The sequence below is a fragment of the Pyrgilauda ruficollis genome, unplaced genomic scaffold (genome assembly GCF_017590135.1).
Source record: "Pyrgilauda ruficollis isolate IOZ18807 unplaced genomic scaffold, ASM1759013v1 scaffold37, whole genome shotgun sequence".
Lineage (NCBI taxonomy): Eukaryota > Metazoa > Chordata > Aves > Passeriformes > Passeridae > Pyrgilauda > Pyrgilauda ruficollis.
The window spans coordinates 13,117,082-13,140,588 of NW_024525156.1; the positions used below are offsets into that span (position 1 = coordinate 13,117,082).

Sequence of the window (23,507 nt, forward strand, 5' to 3'; positions counted from 1 at the left end):
CCTTGTGAACTTACAAGCACTGGTTAATTTGCCATTCAGCACTATTATGGAAAAGCATGTAAAGCCAAAATCAAAACAAGACATTGAAGCTGACCCATGCACTAGAAATTCTCACATCATGCACTTCTTCACGAGTCCATTCCTCTCATTTCATTTACATGGCCCTGTAGTTCATTTTTATGAGCTTATGCAGTAAATTTTCCCTATATAAATCCTTACAGTCACATCTGGCCCCAGACTGGTGACTTGAGCGCTTCTCAAGCATGGACAGAGAGAATCTTATCTTGGCATGTTTTCTACTTTTCTGAATACAAAAGTACAGTATATCAACAACCTGAGAAAATCTTGCTCAGTATCAACAATGGTATTACTCTAGAGAGTCACTAGAACAGTAAGTTTATTTTTGCCACATTTTGCCTTGTTTCTGTATTCCTGTCAGTGTTTACCTCCGTGTTTCATAGCTGAACCATTGAACATTTTTCTTATTCTACCTGTATGAAGAACGATTGCAATAGATTTTTTCCAAATTATTCACTTTCACCTCTCTTTTAACACTGTATCATAACACTAGTCACCAAATACTGTTTTGATCTTCAAGAGATAAGACTGGATGTGACAACCATCCAAGATAGGTCATCTCATAGTAAGTTTTACTGCCTACTGTGTTCAGTCTCTATCTGTAATAAATACCTGTGAAAATTATTAAGGATTGCATGGTCATCTGCTAAAAAGAGGTTCTATACACTAAAAGGTGCAGATGAACAGCAGGCTGTAAATATAAATATTATGAGCTTGCCAACCTCATTTTAACTGCTCATATGAGCAACTCTGCTGGTCATCAACCAGGGTCTACAACCTTCTGAAAGGGACAACAATAAGCAAGTAGTGGGAGCAGTGATCTTTTCTATGCTAACAAGTGGTTCTGACAAAAAATCTTATCTGTCCATTGCCATTCCTTTACCCATCTTCCTAACAATATACACAGCCTCCAGAGATTAGGCTTGTTTATTTTACCAGTCTGTTTAAACTATCTACAAAGATGTCAGGTAACTCAAACTTTGATAGGTATTTTAAGCTTCCTACTTGTCTCAAGTTTCTACCAAATTTTCAAGCATGATAAAATTGTGACTAGAATGTGATTTCCTGGCAATGAAGAGTTCTACCACCTATTGACTATTTACTATTAGGAAGTACTAAAAGTATGTTTGCAAGCTATCGCTTATCCTAAATGTGACAATTTCTAATTCCTATGCATGTTTCGTTTTACTCTTCACATTACAGGAATCTCTTTTTTTCTGTGAAGGAATTTTGCAAGTTCATAGCTTGTGGAAAAGAAAAGAGACCATTTTCATATATAAGAATAAATAAAGTAAAATATTATCTGGCATCCTATAAAAATAAAATACTAGTTGTGAAAAACAGAGCAATCAACCCATCTTCTTACTGTTTAGAATTATATAAATACAAAATATGCTTTCAGCTTCTGAGACAGAGTAACTTCAAATAACATTGTGAAGGTTTATGCAAAATTAGTATACTGAGATATATATTTGTAAAGAGACACTGCAATGTAATTTTGACTAATCTATAATGTTTCTTGATGAATAGTAATCTTCTATGAGCCATTTAAATATTTTGAATCTCTAATATAAAATACAATTCCAGCTTTTCAAATGTTAATTTCTCTACGTAAAGTCTACAGAAAATTGCCCGCAGTAAATCACATGCAAAAATGTGGTGCGTTATAAAAATTGTGCCTTTTTATTGACTAAAACCAAGGAACAAGAACAGAAAAATTTTCTAATTCCTGTTTCCAATTACAGTAAATAAATTTACATACAAAATGGTTTGTGGAATTTTTTTCATTAGTAAACTCTTTAGATGTGTGACAGAAGCTCAGATGTTCAAACTGGAAAAATAATATTAATACATATGATCAATATATTAATATATATTAATACATAAAATTATGTGTATTCATGCATTAAATTATTAATAAATGTGAGCTGAAGTAATCCTTGACTGCTGTCATTTCCCTCTACTTTTTACAGACTCAGCAGGTCTGGGAAGGTCCACCATTCACAGAAGGCAAAACATCATTCCTATTATTTGTTCTACATGACCTTTCTCTAATTGGATTTGGGTAGGTTAGAAGGCAAAAACTTCACATGGGTGGAACACAAACTTTTCAAACATTTCCTTTCTCATATCACAAATTAAACATCCTGCAAATCAGAAACATGAAACACTTTGATAAATGAAAAAACCCCATGACCAACACCCCCCTAAATCAAACCTGCAAAGAAAAATTAAAAAAAAAACCCTCAAACATCCCAAACAAAAGCAGATAATACATCAGATCCTTAATATGTATATATAGTACATATTGACTGCTGATAACAAATGCCATCCTCATTAATTCATTTGAAACATGTTGGAATGAAGACATAACCCAGATACACTGCTGAGAATCTGCACTTCTTAATATTCCTTTGCACACATTTCTCTCCTTCTAGTCTTCTGTGTGACTGGCTAAAAAATTCTCAACACAAATTTTCCTGTGGATCATCAGAGACAGAGATATTAGTAATGATTAGGGGAATGACAACCATTTATTTTTTAACAATATATGTCTTATAAATATGGGTAAATTTATAAATAGCCTCACAATCTTTTTTTTTTCTTTTTTTTTTTTTTTTACCTAGATAAAATGTGCCTCTCAAATTAGCTTGTCTATCCAGTTTTATGAACTGTATTTTTACATGATGTGATAATTGAAATCTTGATATTCTCAAAAATCTTGACATAATTTTATGTGGATCACTGTTATTCTATTTTTCAATTAAAAAATGAGTAAGCAGGCAGAGATTATCTCAGAGTTCTGTAGCATAATTCTATTTTCCTTAAATCAAGTACCTTGCTCCACTAGTTTACACTTCATCCCTATTTAGTACTCCGTATTTATCAAAAAGGTGTTTATGGCACATAACTTCTTGGTTTTAGGCAGTATTTTAGTTGACTAGGCATTCTTAGTGTGTCTGAGGCTAATTCATGACTTCTCTCAAAAGTGCTGTTATATACAGTAGACAAGACATCAGTATTCTTTGAAGTGAAAATGTATCTCAAATTGTTAAGTTCAGGAATTGGGTATGGAATGTCAAACAAAATATAGAGTAAAAAAAAAAAAGGAATATTACCTTAGAAAAGAGTTCCTTAAAGGTCCATGTTTCTTATTAATTCAGTTTTGATTTACTAAATTTCCAGTAAACTGCAGCCAATCTCATTCTTAACTGTTTGTAATAAACAGTAACTCTTTTCAAGTTAGGCAGACATATAATCAATGGAAGAGGAGAGAATCGATGGACACAGTTAACAAATTATATAGTGATATGAATGCATTTAATGCATTGAGAAGCAAGAAATTGCCAGACTTCATTTAGATTTCATTTTATTTGCAGTTTACTTCTGTACAACTATTGTTGCAGAAGAAAAGGAGAAAAAAAAAAGCAGAGCCACTTATTACTAGTGATGGTTATGAATAAATACAGTGAAAACACTTATTTGGTAGCCTAAATTGAGAAAAGAGGTACAATCTCCTTTGTGGAGAGGGGAGAGGGGAAATTATAGACACAGTCAAACTGGGAGAGGACAGACCCCTGTTTATGTTGTGATAGGCACTCTGCTAATGCTTATGAATTAGGAGGTTTACAGTGTGCCTCTGTATCTTGGTTAAGAAATAGGTCTATTACTACGCATCTCTTACCTCCACTGTCTCCACCCATACAGTTGTCTCCTGCAGAAGAATCCGGATGTCTTGTGTCTATTTGCCTGTGTCATGGATTGACCCAGCCTGAAAATACTTTCTAGTAGGAGTGAACAATTTTCTTTCCTTACCTTTAAAGTGAAGAAAATACATTGTGGGGTGGTTGTGGAAAAACTCTTTGGTGGGTGGCATTAAATTCTTATATCTGCATATTTTAGGGAGATGAAGTCCAAGCTGGTGAAACTACTACCAGAACACAAGTGAACACCCTTTGAAAGGGTGTGTTGATGAATCAGGATTGCATGGTACAGCAAAGTTAGAATACAGATACACATGGGTGGGTGAAAAGGTGCAGAGTTTTAAAGTCAGAAATACTGTAAAGGGGGGAGGAATTGTTCAGATGTTTCATGAACTTGAAGCATTATATCAATAGCTCTATAGCTAGAAAGTGCTGGGGTTTGGTTGTAATGTAGCCAGACCTCCTGACTCTGGGAAATGTGTAGAGAAAGAATAATAGACTGTGGCATATATAAATAATACATAATGGCATGAACTATCAACCTGAAATTGTTATTTACTGTCATATTTAGTATGATTCTTCGAAATATCCTTATATCTGTTTAAATTTTAAAACACTAAGTATTATAGCAAGCAATGGGAAGGGACATGGAAGCACAAGCTATTCAGGGTTGTCCAAAGTGACCCTTTCTATAACTAGAGAAAAATAAAGAAAGTTTCTCTAATTGTAGGATTCTTCAAACATCTTTTAATCACAGTTTTTAGCTAAAGCTCCTGGCCTGAGGGAAGAAACATGCTAAGTAAAGGAAAATGTGTGTATGTTTCTTCTACAAAGCCATGTGTCTATTTACATCAATTTCTATTCATATATGGTGATTATAGGATGCTATTTATTCTGAAACTGTGAAACAGAAAGAAATTGAGTTTTCCATGTTATACCAGGATATATTAAACCACAAATTGATTTGAGCCTGAAAATTTGACTGTAATTATTGTTCTTAGCTTGTTCCAATTAAAGAAGGTCGTGTATACAGAAGTATGAAAGAAGACAGTATATGTGAAAGAGGATAAGTATTACCTGAAAAAAAAAAAAATTAATTCTAATAAAAAAAATGAAAGTGGTGTGCTTGAAATAAAGGCTGGTATCATCTCAGCCAAACCTAAAATCTCACACACAATGTATTGAGTGCTAGTGACAGGCAGGATATTATCTAGTGCCCCTACTGTATAATTTCAGACCTATGTGAGATCCACAGCAGTTAGGATACAGCATCAACAGCAGCTCAGCCAATATTCTTTTTCATTAGCATTTTAAGTAATTAAAAACTCTAAAGACATCTTAATAGCTGCAGTAGTTCTTCAGTATAGATTGAAGTAGCATTACATGCATTGCTTTAATTTCCTATTTATGTGTGTTTAATCAAAAGTTTTATGTATGTGCTAAATCGCAATGTATTTACCTGACTTGAATTTGTGACATCAGCACAAACTTCTTAATTAAACAACCAGACTCTGTGTGTGATGGTAGCCTGAGTGACTGTATATTAAACAAGGCAAATCACATTTACTTTCCTTATCTTCTGCTTTCCAGCATCTGGTTCTTGTGTTCAGCTGTCTATTGTTAGCAATTCTCTAGAGAATGATATTGCAAAAAACACTGCTGACATCAGCTGCAGGTTCTGATTTTTACTAAATACTTAAGGGTAAATCTTGTTTCCATTCGGGAAGAGTTCAGCAGAATTCTTAGTAGTCTTTTGGTTCGAATGATACAAACACAACATGGGGAAATTCCATATATATATATTCTGAATATGTAAGAAGGAGTCCTGGAAACCAGAGCTGTATCCTCATGCATCTCCTTACCCTTCTTACCTTCTGTATCTCCTGTGCCCTTTATGATAAGTTGTAGTCAAACCTGCAAAAGTGGTTGCATCCTTACTTCTGTACAAAGAACTGGATTTCAGAGCACATACAATTTTTTCTTTCTACTCTCCAAATCAACAACTGAGTTATAGGTTTTCAGCCTGATGAAAAGAGCCAACTTTTTTTTGCTATTATTTATGGTTTGCCATACACATTTGTCTGCTCCATAACATAAGATACAGATTTACAGGAATTGATGACTCCAGTCATCAATTGTGTCTATAGGTCAAAAATTATGACATCATAACACCAAACACTGTCACTTTAATCAATCCTTGGAAAAGGTGTTAATTCCATCACTATTTTAAATACTTCACAATAGCAGAGGATACCTTTCTCATGCAGTTTTCTTTCACCAGAAGCTCCTGAGTGAAATCTGTGTGCATGACTTTCCTTGCTGTTTTAGAGGCACTCAAATGTCCTTTGGTTCCAAAAGATGTTCACAATGATATGCAGGAATAAAAGCTCTGGCCTAGAAGCAACATGAGTTTTTCATATGGATGGATTATCCCCTACCCTCTGCAGAACTAATCACTCTGAGCTCAGCTCTATACTAATAAGCTTAAAAGAAATACTCTAATAAGGGAAACCAGTGGTTTTTTAGCCAAGTACTTTATCTCAGAGGCAACAGGAGGTGCTGGTTTAGGAGAGAAGTCATTCTGACCAGTGTGCTTTTTGATTATCTTAGTGTCCCTGCCTCCCTGGCCCCAGAATTTAGAACTTTTAGATTATAATAGACCTGTATTTGGTTTTGTGATTTGTTCCATTCTATTATCTTTTATGAATCTGATGTTCTTTAATTTGTCTGGTTATCCATTCCCCTAACTTTGAACAATGACTGCATCGACTGAATATACTGAGTGTTTAAGTGTTTCCAGGAATGGGTCATCCACAACAACCTCAAGAATATATCAATAACTGGAATATTTGAGTATTTTGTCACTTCTGATCATAATGTCATGTGCATATACATAAACAGATAGATAGATAGATAGATAGATAGATAGATAGATATGTATACTTATTGACAGTTATGCATTGATCAAGACTCCATGGGTTTTAGGAAGTCATGTAGTATAATGGATATTGAGATGTAAGTCAATATGATCAGAGTCTTTTTTGGCCTTAAATATGTAAACAGACATCCAGGATTTCAGCACCCAGCAAACAAAACCAGATGATAGACCTGCTGACTGATTTTTTTTAAGCTGCTGGATATGTGGTTTCCAGAAATATTCAAAATATATTATTTACTCTCCTTAAAACATACTTGTTTATGCATTAATGCATTTCAAACCTGAAAAGCGATTATGCTGACTTTCATGCTTATTGATTCAGAATGACCTCTACCACATAGATTAATTCTAAAATGATTTATTTTTCCTAAGACCCTGCTTTGCAAACTGGTAAATAAAATATTTTGTGAACACTGTACACACCTCACAAGAAGAAATTCATTCATTCCTCAATACTCATTTCAGAATTCCATTGTTATGTGACGGCACATTAGATATTTTAAATGTTTATCTAAAACCAAATTTTTGAAGGAACAGTACTGGAAAAAAGGCAAGGTCATTGTTGAAATTATCACTAAGGTCCTTTGTTACTGCTTATTTATTTACAGTGTTGGCCAAAAAAAAAAAAAAAAAAAAAGAAAAAAATAAAAACACAAAGTGAAATTAATTTTAAGTATTATACTGTTTCTTTGTTCTGCTGTGTTGAAAATGTGAATTGTCATACCTGCTCAAGAGTAGTCAGTGAAACTATTCTGTAGAGTTATCCATGTCATACCTTCATCACTGTGAGTGCAATTCCCCCGACCCATATCTGCTCCAAGAGAGGCGTATGCCCTGCCCCTGGAAAAATCTGGGAAGCAGATTCTCAAAGGTAGGTATATCAAAGAAAAAGGTTTTAATCAGGACAGGGCATAATAAGAATGAAGCCTTGAATCTGTGTTATGATAAGGTAGCTTCCTAAGGGAAGCTATTTTTTCAAGAAGAGTGTCCTGAAAACCAGTAATTAGGAAAAAAAAATATTTAGTCTATATTTTTCTTTTTCTTGTTCGTCACTCATTTTGAATTTATTGAAATTTGCATTACTTACTCATATAGTTCTTTTAAATCTTGTTTCAAAATTTGAAAGTCATAACTGTAATGAGGGCAAAGACAAGGCAGTGGCTGGAATAGTTGTCAACACTCCTTAATGACTTCCATGGCACAGAAACAGAAACTGGTGAGTGTAACTGCATTTGGAGGGTGCCTGAGATGGACTTCGGGTTCTGCACAAAACACAGGCTGACTGTACCTGTCTGATTAAACATGAAGATTGTGGCTTAGAAGTGAGCCAGGACAAGGCTCCCTGGGGCTTCAGATGAAAACTCCATGAAAGAGAAGTAGTGCCTAGAGAAATCAAAGTGTAAGGCCCAAACCAAGCATAAAACCCTGCACACTCACAGTGTTTCTTCGTGTTTAATTTAATAGCTGAGTCTGCAAACTGATCAGATGAAGTGAGATTAAGAAGGAGAAATTAGACAGTGCTGGAGTTATTTAGGAGGGATTTAATAAAAAGGTTTTTAATTCAAATATCAATGAAAAAAAAAACAAACAGCAGGAGGTGCATAAGGGAATAGTTATATTATTTGTTCAACAGCAAAGATAGTCAATGCATTTGCATGTGGTTAAGGGAGATAAAATTCTGATTGCATTGATGTTAATTTTCTAATAACTTTATGAAAAATATTGGTGGGGAGAGAACTGGAGAACTCAATGACTCTCCTTTCTTTTCTGAAATCCATTTTTGTCTAAGAAAATTCTCTGTGCTTTGGAGAAGGACACAGCACACACAGTAAAACTGGTTGTTTTGCTAATTTTCCTACAACTTCAACTGGATTCAGATGTTGACCATGATCTTGTTATCATTTGAAAATAGGTTTTAAGATAGAACGTGAGATTTTGTTATTATTAAAATAAGGGAACAGAAGTGCTTTTTTTTTCAAATTGTTTTCACTCCTGATGAGTGCTGTCCTTTCTGTCTTGACTTCTCCAAATAATAAGCCTTGCCATTCTGTGAACTTGTCCCTATCTATTCTGTAGTAGCTATTCTGTTCTGCATCACACAGTTGTCATTGACTTGTTCTGTCACCTGAAATCACTGTTTCAGCAACTTTGTTGCAATTTTCTCCTCAGAAGAAGAGATGTTTTGTCAGTGCCTGTCTCACCATAGGTGATGTTCATTTAATGTAAAATACTTTGATAAATTTAATTGAATTATACTTATGGATGTGGAAATTATTAATCCTAGAATCATGATTTTAACATTTGACTTATCCTTTTCTCTTTTATTTGCATCAAACAGAACAATATAAATCCTTTCTTTATCCTGAACACAAACCAGTGATTTACAGGGATATATGCACACACATATATATATTTTCATAATTTTTAGGACAATGAAAGGACTTTAAATTATGGGGGAGAGGAGGCTTGTTCGTTCTTTTTCTTTTACACAATATGAAGTTAGACCAGATTTAGCCACCTGAAGTACAAAGAAAATTAATTGCATTATCTATAATAAGATGAAAACAGAATGGGTGATTCCTGTTTCCCTCTGTGTTTTTGAGGCACTAAAGAATTTCTTCTTCTACAGACTCATATTTTTCACTTCATTCCTTTCTGTATGTGATTCTAAATTTTTCATATGGAGTGTGTGGCAATCAAACTGTGACCACTTCCATTTCCTAATTAGTAGCCTTTATGGAGATTAATGTATTTGCATGTTCTGGAAAATTTAGAGTTAAAAAAAAAAACAAAACAAAACAAAAAAAAAAAAAAAAAAAAAAACCCAAAAAAAACAAACACACTTTAGCGATTTATTTTGCTTTCTTGCAACAACTTTCTTTCCATTTGCTTCAGTGACGATGGATGCAAAAATATTTGCTTCCATGCCAAATTCCTCTTTAAATTAATTTTATTGTCCACACCAATTGTTTATATCTAATCAATATAGGTTTAAAATTAAAGGCAAATATTTATTTCTTTTAGTCACTTGTTTTACACAGAACATACAGTCTTTTTTCCCTCTTTTTTAAAAAAAAAATATTGCTTTACAGGGATTTTAATCTCACCCTTTTAAATGCAAACAATGTAATGGTAGAGAGAAAGGGAAAGCAAATACTTTTAATATTTTGTTTTTCATTTCTTCATTTGTTCTTATCAGTCAGCTACCTGTTGTATATAAACATTTAATGCTCTGTTACCTCCTGGTATTTGACAGGGTTCATTCATCAGAAATGCTTATTAAAAAGAAAAATATGTTTACTTCCACAATCCCTGTAAGACTGAATTATCAGAAGAGCACCATTTTTAAAGGTTACATCAGTACTTACAAAATTTTATCAGTGTGATATATTAGTGTTTAATTCCACTTCAACTGCATAGAAGTTGTAAACGAGAACTTTTTTATAAGAACCAAATTTATTCTCAGTATTTGGAAACTTAGTTTCATTCAGCTCTTAATCAGAAATATGTAGTTACAGCTAGAAGTCCAAAGGTCAAAAATGGCTACAGGTGGTGACAGAAACAAATTTTAAGACAAATACATATTTTAAGTTAGGTAGATTAATTTTATGAATGCTTGAGTAGAAGTATAAAAATATCCCATTTAGTACCTGTCTTGGTCATTGTTATGCTTTAGGAAAAGTTAAAGCAATCGATTATATCACAAATTCAAGCATTCAAGCACTGTTCCCCAAGTAGGTAGATAGTAAATATTCGGTTCTGTATCTTTCTCCTTTTCATAGTGTTCCCTGATATACCATTTAGCCCAATACTTCTTGGCTATTGTCATTCTATTCCACAGCTTTTTTTTGTAATATTGTGTGGGAACAACTCATACACAGAGATGTTCTGAGGAAAAGTGTCATTAGAGAAATGTTTACAGATGGAAAAAATAAAGCAAAATTTATATAGAACAAAAATTTAGCCAAATTTTATTAATAATTATTTCCAGCATTCCCAATTATTTTTATGGCAGGATATGGGATAAAAATTCCATCTTGTACCTGAATCAACTATTCTAAAGACTACTTTGAGATTCTGGCAAGAACTTTACAACTAAAGTAAGGGGGAATTGGTGCTATTTCTCCTTAGGTTGCTCCTATGGAAATGGAGAATATGTAAAAAAATTTCTTTTCAGTTAAATTATTCAATTAATATTATCACCCTTGTTATTATTTTCTTGCTTTCAAAATTTGACAAAACTGCTATAGTGGCTTCCATCTGAAATGGGTATACTTGTGTCTGAAACATGAAGAAAGACAGAGAGGCATTTGTGATTTCTGAAATGTTCATGGAGGTTGTAATGCTTTCTTATTAATTTTACTACATTCTGTTATGTAAAAACAGAAAATAAGGATTTCAGCAGCGTCTTGACCCTAGGTTGGTGTAAGAGTGAGCAGAAGTTTTCCCATTGTGTTTGTGCTGCTGCAGCAATACATACAGCAATGATCGGACCATGGTTATGTATTTCCAAAACTGATAAGAGTACACAGGTTCCTCTTTTTATTGATATCCAGCATAGTGTTAAATTGGCCAATTACATGGACTAGACTAACATTTTTATTTTTTTTTTCAGTTTCCAGAAGACTGAAATGTGTGATGATTCCTGCAATACACAATATTTGATGTATCGGGCACATATAGGAAGAAAACACTTGCTGTTCTTGGCAGTTGCTTGTTGACAGCTTCACTATTTGTTGTCAAGATGACTATTCATAAGCCTCTCCTTGACAGACAAGACATTGCAAAATACCATCCTTTGATACTGTTAAATCGACCTTTTTAGGTAGTCTCATATGGTTTTGCTCTGATGGCTTTTGCACTCTATCACTGGGCTGGCAGGCACCAGTAAACCACAGTAAACCACAAAAGTCAAAGCACTTTCCCTCTCCAGAATCATTCCCATAATGTAATCAAGGGAATAAATAAGCAACCTCATGAAAAATATCTCACAAAACACATTTTCCTCAGCCTCCCACCTTTTCATGCACAATAAATGATTGCCTGATAATAAATAATGATAGGTCTGCAGATTGCCACTGGTCTAATCTTCTTTTCCCAGGCTTAATGCTGCAAGGTTAAGAAATACTAGCCAAGGAAGTTTTAATAAGATAGAACTATTCTGTGAATAACAATTACCATAACTATTGTGCCAAGTTCCTGAGCCAGATAGATCTTCAAGCCAGATCTTCTTAGGCCTTTTCATATTTGGAGCTTGACAAGAACAAGAGACTTTTAAGCTCAGAAAAAACATTTTTATTAAAATGAAAATTATGTTTTAACTGGCAGCTGGAAATTACCACTGCAGACAGAAGAGGACTCCATTCTCCATGCCCACCGTGTCTTTAAAACAGGTAATTTTTACTTCAAGCCTTGTTTTCTTATTAGTTTGTCAACATGCTCAATTCCAGTGAATCCACAGAGGGGGCCTCCCCATTCCTGTTGTCTGGTCCTACCCCCTTGGTGCTCTGAGCACACTCAGGACATCCCCAGGGAAGGATAGCTATGACTAAGGCAAGAGCAAGCATTGAGGTGAACTATAAAGTAGACTCTAAGCCATTGCTGCTAGATTGGGTATTGGGTGAACATAATTCACCCATAATTCACATTGGGTGAAATTTTCCACACCTGAGAGAAACATGGAGGAAGAGAGGGAAAAGGGAAAAGAATTGGAGAAGTATTGCTGGTTTTGCCTATGTTGAATTGTCTTGAATTGACTTTAGCTTTAAAAGTAGCTTAGTAATTTTTTAGATGCCTACATTTTTGCTGTGGGTGAGCTTTTCAGTTAGTGTTGCTAAATTTTCAAAAATTACATTGAAAACTCACCTTTTTGCATTAAGTATCTATAAAGGTACATATTTCATAGCTTCCTGTTTTGTTCTTAAATTGAAAATCATAGCAGTCTGGATGTTCTGTCCCCAAAGAGGAGAAGGAAGAAGGGACAAGGAAATAGAAAAAACAAGGGAAAGGATAAAGGGGAAATTTGCAATGAAAGCTTTGAGATTTCCTAATTTCTTATATTTCCTGGTTTATTTTGGTTCAGGGGTTTTTTTTTTTTTTAAATTTTTCCCCTCAAAACAATTTTAGCTGATTTAGCAGTTGAACTTGAAAAATATACACAGAATCCTTGAGAACAGAACAGTCAGGGGCCTAAAGCAAAACACAGGATTCAGCCTCAGGTGACAAGGATCATTGTCACCTTTCTGGCATGTGGTTTTTTGGTTTGTCATGAAAATCTCCAGTATCAATATAATCCTGTCTCTCTGAGACTTCTTTGCCTAGTACTTAACTGTATTGACTGTATTTACCATCAAAAACTTTTTCCTGATGATAACTGTAAATCAACTTTATGACAATATGAACCCAACTTCTCACCTTGAACATGACAAGAACTTCAGATTGTTTTTTTAACAGCCTTTTATGTAGCTGAAGAAACAGAAGCTGTCAGATCTCATGACAGCTTCTCTATCTGTACCAAACAATGCCAACGCACTCTTGTTATTCATGTTCTTGAAGCCTCTGATCATTGCAATTGTTTTCAAAAAAAATTATTTATTTTATATGAAATATGATGTTCAAATTTGACAGCAAAATTTTAGTTTAGGCCCATTCTTGCAATGTAACATTTGAAATATTTCCTATTTAAACTGTTTATACTTGGGTTATGCATGATGTGATTAGATCTCTAATCACTATTAGTGATCTCTGTCACTATATTTGAAACTTCAATCAAAAATGTGTTTAGGTTGTCAGAAATTACTGCTATGTTTTCTAGAAAAACAGAGTCTCATTGTGTTTGGAAGATGTAGCATTTGTCTTCATCATTTTCTTCCCTGGCCCTCCAGCCTTCTTTTTAAAATAGAAAAATGTTGTATTGTGTTTGTTACATTGAGCGTCTTCAGCTGGTAGCTCCCCTGGATGTTAAGTCCTGGTTGCTGTGCTGCTGGAGTCCGTCTCGTTTTTGCCTCCTGTGGGTTTGCAGCCCTCTCTCTGTACTGCGGATCCTCGTCCCTTAAGGCGAAAGCCTTAGGCGCTCCCCTGACCGAGCCCCGGATCGGGAGAGTGCCCCCGTGCTGCTGGCAGTGCTGGCCGCAGCTAGCCGGGACATTCCTTAAGGTCAGCTGCTGCCGCTGCAGAAAAATTTATTGGAGACTTTGTTGTTACTATTTTTTGACAAAAATAAATTTTACTTCCAGTGATTTTTCAATAAGGTTTATGTTGAAAACCTCCAGAAAATAAATTATGTTTAAACAAGTAAAGATATGGTTCCCTATTGCTGTTTGCAATTAATTTGTGAATGTGTGTAAGACAGGGACTTCTTGTGGCACTTCTAAAATTTTTTCCCTTCTGTTTGTCTGTTTCATTTTACCTTCATTTTGGTGGTTCATCTGCCTAGGACATGAATGTTTGAAACTAGATCAAATATTTATTGAAAAATGTGTTAACTGAAGAATGCAGTGTAAGTGGAGATGATATATTAATTTACAAATCAAATAAGTTTTCTCTTTAATATTTTTTAAATACTGGTCAGAAAGTTTTTCTTATTTCTTAGGTATTTATTGTCTATTTTTTCCCCTTTCTGTTCTGATACATGATTATTTCCTTGTATTTACTCAAATACAAGGAAAAACTTGAGGTCTGAGAAAGGAAAAACAAAAGGACACCCTAATAATTTTTCATCTTTTGTTCAATTTAGATTATTGGTTTTACTTTAGGAATAAAGGTTCTAATGAAAATATTATATCTTCTTCAAAAGTTGTGATTTATAAGATGGCATTGGGATACAGCACATACTAGATGGAATATATTAAGAATATGACGAAATCTCCTCCCAGTTGAATTGTATCTTTAAATGGTAGAAGCTTATGATGTTTTCATGATTCTGTGGGGGTATTTTTCCTTTTTGGGTTTTTCTTTTTTAATTTACCATTGTGCTAAGTTTAAAGATACCAAAAACCATTCTGTTTCAAGCCATACTTAGTTGCTGTTGTGATTGCAAATGTTTTACATGGGCAACAAATGGAATGTAGCTACAACAAAGTAGAGGGCATACTTGAAACTCTGTAAGGATAGTGCACCTGCATATTCTTTCATCCTTACAGGTCACTCTTAAACTGTCTCTGTAGAGGAAAAGTAACAAATGCTATAAAGAAATCCTTACGGAAGAATTGCATAAATTGATTTAGGTCACAAGTGAAAAAGTAAGTTCTGTCTCCCACTAAAAATGCAAGATAAAGATAAAAATTCAGTATACAAAGAAAATAGTATTAGGTAATTAGTAAAAACTACTGTGGAAGAAAACATTATGCTTCAGGATGGAGCAACTAAGGTTATTGATGGTTGGGCATTGCAGTGTTGCCAAGAGCCAGATTTTCGGGGTCACCCCTGGAGCAATAAGCCTCTTCTTCCCAAACTGCTCAGAGCAGAGACTGAGTATAGCCAAGGCCTCAACAAAATATTCACTGGACATGAATGAATGAAGATAAGACTAATGAAGAAAGTGCTTTACTGGTCTCAGGTTTCCAACTTCTCTGCTGCTTTTCATATTGAGAGGGAGCCTACTCTGGACTGGTAGGTGCACCAAAGGCAGAGAGCAAAATAATGTGAAATAATATTTTTAGCCATTAATACATTTGCATCTATATTTGCATGAAATTATTATCAAATTCCATTAAATAATAAGGAAAAAACCTCAAAACTGTTCAGTACAGAGAGGCATTGGAGCAAATTTTTGTTACAAAAAACCAAGTCTGGTGAGGTTGGCAATTCAGTGATACCTCTTTTATTGTTTTTAAGTTAAATAGTTATAAAGTTAATAATTACTTATGAAGTTTAATTAAGTTCTTTTGGTTTTGTTTCTCTCATTTAAGAGAGATTGCTATAGCATACAACCTTACTTGCAGATGTCTGAATATTATAAATGTAGATTACAAGAAAGAAATGGCTGCATTTAAATATATGTTGTACCCTGCCCTTCCAAAAACAAAACCAAACCAAACACCTCCCCCTCGCCAAAAAAAAAGGCTAAAAAATTACACTTTTACTATTTTCCTTTTCACTTTATACATCTTGTGAAGACACAAAAATGTCATGAAAAAAATTCTTTGATTAACTGGTGATAGAAGAGAGATATTTCTTCAGTTTTCATCCAATTTAAATGCTGTTTATGACATGCAGAACCTAGTTAATTTGTTTTTATGGAAGTTGTTAAATGGAAGGTTATTCGTGCAGATAATTTTGAGCAGTGACATTTGTTGTTTTTTTGTTTTGTATTTCCCCCCCCCCACCTTTATTATGAGAAAGAAAAATTGCAGGTGGTGTGAAAAAAATGTTTTTATTCTTTTTTGTTCCTTCTTTTTAAAATTCTGGGATATGGCAGGTGTTTGATTGTAATGTTTATGAATGCTTGTGACATATATTGCATGGTACTTCACCCCTTATCTGTCCATCAAGATTAGCAGATTTTATTAGCAAGGTACCTGTTTGATATAGGGAGAGGAGAGCTTCCATGTAAAAAATGTAATTGAGTGACTTAAAGGAGGGGAAATCTCATCTCTTGAAATCACTTCAAAATACTGTTCAAACCATAAAGGACCATGTTTTCCAAAATGGCTCATGATTGTGATCGGGTCTATTTATTTTTATCTAGGGATGTTTCATAAGAAGTGGAGTTAAAGGTATTTGCCATTATGCACAAGTAATGTCCATTCAGTGGGTAGCAGTTATGTCATTTAGAAATGGAGCCACATAAAATCAATATTATCTTATTGATAATAAGATATCAATTGGAAAATAAAACTAATTTTTCCTTGAGGGTTATTTGGTTAGAGCCATCTGTGCAAGTTTTTTTCTGTGATTAATAAACTTCATCCTCATCAGCATTTTAATACTTCCCGAACTGCTTGTCCATTTTTAAGATAATTATCTCTCTGGATAGGTTGTTAGGAAGTGAGTAGATTTGGTAAAATTTTCTCATAGAAGATCAGTGTTTTAACTTTCATTTCTCAGGTTCTGCAAGGGACTTAAAGTTAGTAGCAGCTGAGAGGCTGGATCTATGGCCCCTCCCTTGGAAAAGAAAAGGAGATTCCCAGAGATGACATGTAGTCAGGTGTTTATTTTCTCTTCTAACAAGAACACCTTCTTATTTTATAACAAAGAAAACCTATCAGATTTTCTCCCTTTAAAAAGAAATTAATTTTATAAATTTAACTATTAATGCTATATTGTAATCCACTTTTTCTGTGAATTCTTAGTAGGCAAAATTAGCTTTTACAGTTTCTCTCACTAGATCCTCTGAAAATTCCTCCCATTAATAATCTGATTTACATACACATCTCACTAGACAACAGGCATTTGGAAAGAACATAGCATTCTTATATTTTAGAATTTATTTTTTGTTCTTGTCTAATTTTTAAATGGGACTCTGGTACTGCTTACCTTACATATGTGTGTGACTGAATATTTCATTTGTAAATTCTCTAGAGCATTGTTTACCTCCCTATGCATTTTAAAAACTATGTATTTTATGCATTCACCTGTATTTGAGACATGAGTACTCTGAGTTTGCAGAAGGAAAGAAAGATGTGAGGTGGACATACTGTAAGTTGTCTGGATTTACCTTAACTTCCATCACATTTACAAGGCAATTATTCTGCATATATCCCCTGTCCTTTAAGGGTGGCTGCCAACAACTCAACTATAAAAATTACTAATTTTTTAATATTATGGCTATGATGCCCTAGAAGTTTATTTTTGGATAAAGTTTCTTAATTAAGTTTATTTAAATCTTAGTACTAGATTTGTTATTCTACCCCAGAAACCCATCTGTCTGTGCATATCCATATTAAAGAGGTGATAGATAAGAATGCTTGCTATGAACAAGTCCCCATGGGTTGGAATAAAAGTGCTCTTACTTCACACATACTAGTTTGCTAATTACCATCACTTTGAAGAGGAGAATACTAAACCTGGGATTTAAGCCTTTCTCAGAATAATGTTGTTCCATGAACTTGTTAGAGTGCTTTTTCTTTTTTTCAAAAAAATCCTTCTTTGACTTCTTGTTGTAGCAGCTCCCTCTTGGTGCTGTACGTCACATGTACCTGTGATAATTTGAACTAATGCAAAATGTATGTACCGTGGTTTTGTACCACTGAGGACAGAACTGGGATCATTTCATCATGGTATAAACTGTTATAAAATCAATGAAAACACATGGAGTTCATCAGTTCAATGCATCTCTTCTTTGGAACACATGATAATGTTTGGGGTAATTTCCACCTGTTTAGAGAATCAGTGATGCTGATGTCTTTCAGGGGTCTTTCTGTAATATTTTGCAATAAAGTGTAAAAAATATCAACATGTAATTCGAGTTAAAAGAAGTGAAACATCTCAGATCCATCTGCTCTACAGCCATCTGTTTTTTCTTCCTGGATTTAAGCCTATGGTAATAATTTCCAATAAATTTTTGTTAGTTTGGAGTAAGTAAGATGGAATCTTACCTTACTCTGGTAAGTTCACATCTCTTGCAATATAACATGCAAGCATTCCTTTTGTGAAACAGGGATGGTGGTGATGTTCTTGATGTAAGCTTAATTTATTCGAGTGTTAAAATAGTTTGAAGTCATTCATCTATATTCAATGGGACTGAAATTGAAAGCAGCTCTAATGTTTGACATTTGCTTCTCCTCTATGACAGATTTCTACTAAAAGAAAATCAGTCTATTTCTGTCAGTCTAGGTAGATTTACAGCTATGGAGTTTGAATTATTGTGCACCTTTTTGTATGTTTTCTTGACAAGTCTACTCAATATTAAATAATACTTGCAAACACATTGCTGTTTTTATGGGTATATCTATGCAATTAGTTCATCCTCTATTGAAGACCCTTTTGCCTACAACAAACCTTCCTATTTTTGATGCTGATAAACAGATCTAGCCATTGGATTATTTGCCTTTGTCTCATTTTTGCTACTTCAGATTAGAATGTATTTCATGGAAAACAGAATTGTACAGGTGCTGGTATGAACAAGGTAAGAATCAAGTTCTTAGTTACAAGGGCTGACTTCTTTGACATTTGTTTCTTAATATAGGGAGATGATTTTAATGTTTTCCAGATAATTATGTCTCCCACAACCAGTGATATTAGCTAATGTTCAAAAATATTTTGGAGCTTTTACCTACAAATGTCCAAATCAGTTTAGTAGCTAGTCACCTGAAAATGAGAGAGTCACCTGACAATAAGACATAGTGACAGCATTGTGGATGAATGACAGAAACTGAACCAGACATTTGTTAATTTAAGCCATTAAGATAAACATTTCCTTAATTGCAAATCACTCTCGGTTTATTCTAGATCTCTGATATTCTAGATCTTGATAAAGATAACTTGGTTGTACTAGACTATAAGTCAGATCCGTGGATGGTGTGACACCAGAAGGCTAAATATCTAGAAATTTTTGAGTGTCATGTTATCAGAAAAGGTAGGACTGGAGACAACTGGAATGCAGAGGTGTCATTGTTGGCAACATCTGATGTAGAAAGATCTCAAAAAATGTAAAGCCTTTCAATCTATTAAGTAAAATTTTAGAAATTATTTCATAAATCACAAACCCCAGATTTTTTTCCCTCAAACACTACACCCCTAATTGGAATCATGGAGAGACAGTAATTTTATTGTTAATAGAACTGTGTATTTTACTTGAGAAAGTATACAGCCCAGCACTCTGGCAAAAGCCAGAAGGTAGATGAATGAAATCATAAGTTTTATATTCTCTTATCTAATATTTATGTTTAACAGTTGAAAAAGTGATAAAACTTGCATGGGCATGTGTAATAAGAAATTGGAACATTTTAGTCTGAACAGTTTCCTTTCTTTTTTCACTGAACTTCTTTCTTTCTCTCACACCTTTGAACAATCATGGAACCTCAGGTGATCTGTAGTGTGCTTTGACATAACGAGAAATTGGGACCACTGCTGTACAAAAAGAAAAACAGCTGTGGAGAAGGAGTGAAAGTACCAAGGGTGTTAGATGCAACACCTTTAAAGAATCCTTTAAACACAAGGCTTACCTTGCCCACGTATTGAGTATCTGGACCTGTGTATTCCTCCAGCAAGAAAAATTGATTCCACATCCAACCACGCTTGGTGCGGTGCAGTGTTTTTCCATCATTCTCTGACAATCCTGTTATCCTTTCACTGTGTGAGTGCTTGTTAGTCCTTTTCTGGGATGGCGTCATATGAACCACATAAAACACAGAGCTCCAAAGCAAAACTGTCAGAAAGGAGTGAGTCCTCATCATTTCCAGAGACGCTGTTAGCCTCCACTCCTCTAATAATTCACCAGAACAAATTTTTCAAATGATATATTCCTTTTGTAAGAAAAACCTAAGGGACAGAGAAAAGTGTTTGTGTAAGTTGCAATAACTCTTTTCCCTAAGGAAACAGGAATACAGTCTACTGATCACAATAACCCATGGGAATGACAAATAAACATGAAAATTACTCAGAGTGTTTTAAGTCAAGTTTTTTAATGTCTTTTTCATCTTATACTAGTTCACTCACACAGTACATAGACATTAATTTAAAACACAAGCTGAGTAAAATACTTTCTCTAAAAGCTAAAGCTACGAGCAGCATCCTGACACAAGGAAAGACCCCAAATAAGAAATCTTCCAACCTAATCTCTTCCAGCTCAGCCTGATATTATCTTCCCTTAATATCTGTTAAGAACTGTCTTCAAATCTGAATTCTCTGTTACTTTGTGATTAATACATCCCATTCTTTCCCTTTGCTAGCCCCCAGTTGTCCAGAGGATCTTCTATTTCTGCAGAAAGAAAGTAATAAAATGAAATTTGTAATGTATTATTGATGTCTCCCACACAATTTAAACAAGAACAAAAATACTTGTTAGACAACTGTGAGTTCATAGAAATCCTGCTGGGGTTAATAAAATTCTGTATTTGGAAAAGAATTCTACATTTGGAATGTATTTAATTTTTCCCTGAATCATTTCTCTGAATTAATGGGAATTTTCATTATATAGGACCTTACTGTAATTAGTATTTTTCTGAAAATTACTCTGATGTTTTCTGTGGAAGTTTGTAAGCAATTTTTATTTTAAAAAAATCAATCTCATACTCTTTATCTGGCAATACAACTCAAGTGCCTGATGTCCCAGTGTTTTCCATAAACTTTTTCATGTTAATTCTGTTTTTGCTTTAGGATATCTTTAGCTGAGCTGTCATTGTATATTACAGAAATCATAGGAAAACAATCCAGAAGCAAAAGTATATTTTCTTTGAGAGTCCTGGTCCATTAACAGTGATAGTAGCGTGAGGCCACAACACTCAGATATTTTGAAATTAAAAAAAAAAAACATAAAAAATTATCCCCCTTTCTTCTGCAACCCAACATTACCAACAGCTATTTTCACCCTGTTGTTTATTTGTTTGGGATTTTTATAGAAGATGGGAAAGTAGTCTTTTCTCTACAAAAGTTCATTTTGGAAATAAAATGCTTTTTGTGAAAATTATTAGTCAGTTGAGAACAAAGACTATTTAATGGAAAACATTTATTGAATTGTACTCTAAAGGCCTTCATGATTAAATTACTGGAATTGTGCCCTTGTGTGAAATGTCTTAAAATGATGATATTCTGCATGGACTCAGTGTCTTAACCAGCAATTCTGAAGGAGGATCAAAGTATAAGCATTTTAGTAACTTCAAAAAGAGTTTCAGCTGAGCAAGAAGTGAAGGCTTGGAATATTTATCACTTTCTAAGATCAGGTTAGAAAAACAAAAAGAAAACAATCTAATAGGTGTCATATTTATGCAGAAGATCATGTATAAAATGCAGGAAAAGTTGTTTTCTTTTGCTTTTCATTTTAATTGAAGAATCAAAGCACTAAGTAAATTAATTTGCATAAAATCATGAAGGTACATAGATCTTAGCATACATTCATGAGTGTGTTTTCTTTGAACTATATTTTTCTCCCTTGTAATGCTGAATATGTTCCTGCTGCAGGCAGAGGGGCAAAGTGCAACTCTCCTGTGGTTAATTTAATACCAGTAAATTTTGACATTAACTGAAGAACATGTTTAGTACATGTTGATCCTGTCTTGTGATTGAAATTTGCTGGATACAGATCAAAAGAAAAAGAAAAACCTGGAGTAAGCCAATCTTCCATCCATGTTTAGGTTTGATGAGCTGAATTCCTTGTATAATACTGGGCTGAAGTAGGTTTTATCACTGAATAAAGCCATTTATTAATGTAGAGCATAAGACATCATTGTTTATACTTCAAACCATTTCCACTGCATCATCTAAGGCAGATTGAAGGGTGTCTTCATGCTTTGTAAATTAGATCCTGCTTAAGATATTGAAGAATGAAAGTAGGCAGCAACAGGAACCTTTGGAAATATTGTGTTCAGAAATCAGACAATCAACTTTGTCCAGTGACTCTTACTGAGTCTCTTATCTCTTCTGGAGATATTCTTGCTTAATGTGTCCTCGAATAGTTCTCTTTCATTTGCACTTGCATTTGGACTGTAGCTCAAGAATCCTCTTCTGTACATTCTGAATATTAATATTCAAAAGTTCATATTAATCAGATTTTGGATTTGATTACTTTTGCCTTGATATGAACTATGTGTTGCAATGTAACTATTCTGATAAAGATTGTGTTTTTGTATATTTAAGTTCATGACTGATTTATTTTTCTAATTTCTTGGACCCTACAGTCTTTTCTGCAGTAAGACATAATAAGCCATAAACCAAGCAAAAATTCCTAAAAATAGCATGCATATTTGGCAAAATTTTAATGCATACTAAAAATTTTAATGCATACTAAAAATACTAAAATTATTATTCTAAAACCTCTAAGTCTTGAAAGACTGCTGTGAAAAAAAGTTATTAAAAAATACCAGAGTTAAAATTTTTGCTTCAAATGTCCTTAATTCAAAACCTAGAGAAATCTAACACTCAGATGATTTAGTCTACTTTGATTTTAAAGTTTTTTTTTTTTTTTTTTTTTTTTTTTTTTTTTTTTTTTTTTTTTTTTTTTTTGAAACCGATAGGGATGGGTGACATCAATATATTTTCATTTGGCCTTCTAGAGATGTATGACTGCATGTTAAATTTGGTGATAATTCAAAATGTAAATAAAATTTCAAATGCTTAATTTTTGTTATTTCAAAACTGCACATTTTTCATTTCCTGAAATTGCCCTCATTCTTTTCTGCCCAAACACTATTTGTCCTCCTCATTTAAATGCAGGAGAGCTTTATACTACTCTTTTCTTTGTACTCAGAAAACTACTTCAGAGTTGTTATTTTCTTATGCATCTTGTCTCATAGTGAGCTGTTCAAGCAGGTCAGGAGTTGTGCTCTGTAGACTCACAGGGTGGAGTTTAATGCTGAAAAAAAGGATTCTGGTATGGTCTGGAAAAGTAAGACCAACTTTTCCAGTTCAGAGAAACTTGGTGCACCATGCACTGATGTTCTGACCCTGCTAGAAGAAATTATCTCTTTGCAAACACCAATTTTTCACCGAGGTCTTTTTCTCAAAGGAAACTAGTTTCCCATATTTTGTCCCAGCCAGGGGAGAAGTTAAAATGAGATTCCTTTAAACATGTGGTTTTCTGTGTAGCGCTGCCCTCTACTGATTTCCTTGACAATGAGTAGGACTTTACTACATAGTCAAAAGGTAGCATCCTTAATGTCAAGAAGAATGAAGCAAGAACAAAAACAAAA

At 33.9% G+C, this 23,507-nt stretch overlaps 1 protein-coding gene across 2 annotated transcripts in view; it reads right to left on the reverse strand.

The window, feature by feature from the left end:
- Nucleotides 1–20,057, reverse strand: part of CDH9 (cadherin 9) — a 67,871-nt gene extending 47,814 nt beyond the window's left edge. Inside the window, exon 1 of one of the 2 annotated variants that reach the window (XM_041475903.1) lies at nucleotides 19,827–20,057. In XM_041475903.1, the coding sequence (XP_041331837.1) occupies nucleotides 19,827–20,057 (231 nt within the window). The remainder of the gene's footprint in view (nucleotides 1–19,826) is intronic. The other variant, XM_041475904.1, reaches the window with a different exon arrangement.
- Nucleotides 20,058–23,507: the final 3,450 nt, after the last annotated feature.